The 1740-nt window shown below is 47.7% G+C and overlaps 1 protein-coding gene across 1 annotated transcript in view; it reads right to left on the bottom strand.

Annotated features, from left to right (window-relative positions):
• Positions 1-1500, bottom strand: part of SERPINA4 (serpin family A member 4) — an 8997-nt gene extending 7497 nt beyond the window's left edge. Inside the window, exon 1 of the mRNA XM_004376783.2 lies at positions 846-1500. Coding sequence (XP_004376840.1) covers positions 846-1494 — 649 coding nt within the window. The 5' untranslated portion in view covers positions 1495-1500. The remainder of the gene's footprint in view (positions 1-845) is intronic.
• Between the last annotated feature and the right edge of the window lie 240 nt (positions 1501-1740).

The raw sequence follows: 1740 nt of genomic DNA, 5'->3' as shown, positions 1-1740 counted from the left end.
GGATGGAATACTCCCAAACTCATTCTATGAAGCCAGCATAACTCTGATACCAAAACCACGTAAAGACACCACAAATATAGAAAATTACAGACCGATATCCCTCATGAACATTGACGCAAAAATCCTCAACAAAATTTTAGCGAATAGAATTCATCAAAATATCAAAAAAAACAATTCACCACAACCAAGTGGGATTTATACCAGGTATGCAGGGATGGTTCAACATTAGAAAAACAATCAACGTAATCCATCATATAAATAAAACAAAAGACAAGAACCACATGATCTTCTCAGTTGATGCAGAAAAGGCATTCGACAAAGTCCAACACACATTCATGATAAAAACTCTCAAAAAAATAAGAATAGAAGGGAAATTCCTCAGTAAAATTAGGGCATTTATATAAATCTATACTGCAGTAGGAGGGGAGTGAAAATAGGAGGGTGTGTCTGGTGAGGTGGTGTTCGGTAGGGTGATTGGACTGGGGTCTCCAGGAGGTTGGTCATTGCCAGGAGTATTAGTCCAGCTAGAAGTGTGAAACCTGGGATTCCAACCAGTGTCCTCCTGGCTGCAAAGGTCATACTAACACCTCTTTCCTCTCTCCCTGTCTCCATTCCTTCCTGCCTCCCTCCCTCTCTCTCTCCTTCCTTTCCTCTCTGTCAGCCTTCCTGCATTCATTCTTTCATTCCTTTTCTCTCTCTCTTTTTCCCTCCCTAACGTTAAATTTCCTGAGGGTTCCTTGACCTTATTAGACTCAATCCATCCCTGTCCTATTTTTAATATTTTATCAGACAACAATTATGGGAAAGGGGAAGAATTTAGAATCCACTAATGAATTGCCTCTTACCTTTAAAGTAGACATAATTCACCAGCACCATCATGGTGTCCTTACTGAGCTCAGTGACCAAATTCGCAATCTTCCCTTGTGTTTCCTTCTTGACGTGGTCATTGATAAGCTGAGCTGCACCCACTGAGTCACAGAAGTTAGTGTGGAAGAGTTGGGACTCATAGAAGGCCATGGTATGGTTAAGGAATTTTGGAAGAAGCTGCAGCCCCCTGGTCAGGAACAAGGCGTTGCCCATGTGCGTCTCCAGTGTGCCGCTGGCAAGGTTGAGAGTGTGCAGGAGTTGTTGGAAGCCCTGGTGGATGTCAGAGTCGGTCATCTCCGTAAGGTTGAAGCCCAGGCCCTGGAGGATCTGAGTCTGGGTGTGCGCGCGGGCCCCCAGGGAGAGCATGGTCAGGGCAGCAGAGATGCTCAGCGGGGAGAAGAAGATGTTCTTGCCAGGGGACTCGGAGGCCATCACGTGGTAGAGGCGGAGGGCAAAGTCTGTATTGCTGGAGACAATCCTGAGGCTAGGGGAGCCCCAACCTGTGCCCGGCATCTCTTGATGAGAGCTATCAGTGAAATTTCCCTCACTGTGCCCAGGGTGTGGCTGACTCTGAGAAAGGGCCAGTGGTGTAGCCAGAAGGAGGAGCAGGCGGACAGCGAGATGCATCTTCTCCGCTTTCACTCTATGGGAGGACAGAGTGCCCAGGAGATTCCCCCGCAGAGCAGATTAATCTCACCCTACAGAGAAGATGGGAAGGGGCAGGTCCCCAGATAGCAAATGGCACCATGCACTCCTGCAGATGGGCTGGTACAGGACAAACCAGCCCCCAGCACCGTCCCTGTGTATGCTGATGACAGTACATTTTATGGCACTGCTTTAGAGTCTGCAAATCGTGCTTGTGTCCCCCTCTCT

This window comes from Trichechus manatus, unplaced genomic scaffold (assembly GCF_000243295.1).
Source record: "Trichechus manatus latirostris isolate Lorelei unplaced genomic scaffold, TriManLat1.0 scaffold00045, whole genome shotgun sequence".
NCBI classification, from domain to species: domain Eukaryota; kingdom Metazoa; phylum Chordata; class Mammalia; order Sirenia; family Trichechidae; genus Trichechus; species Trichechus manatus.
This window is presented reverse-complemented; position numbering and strand designations above follow the sequence as displayed.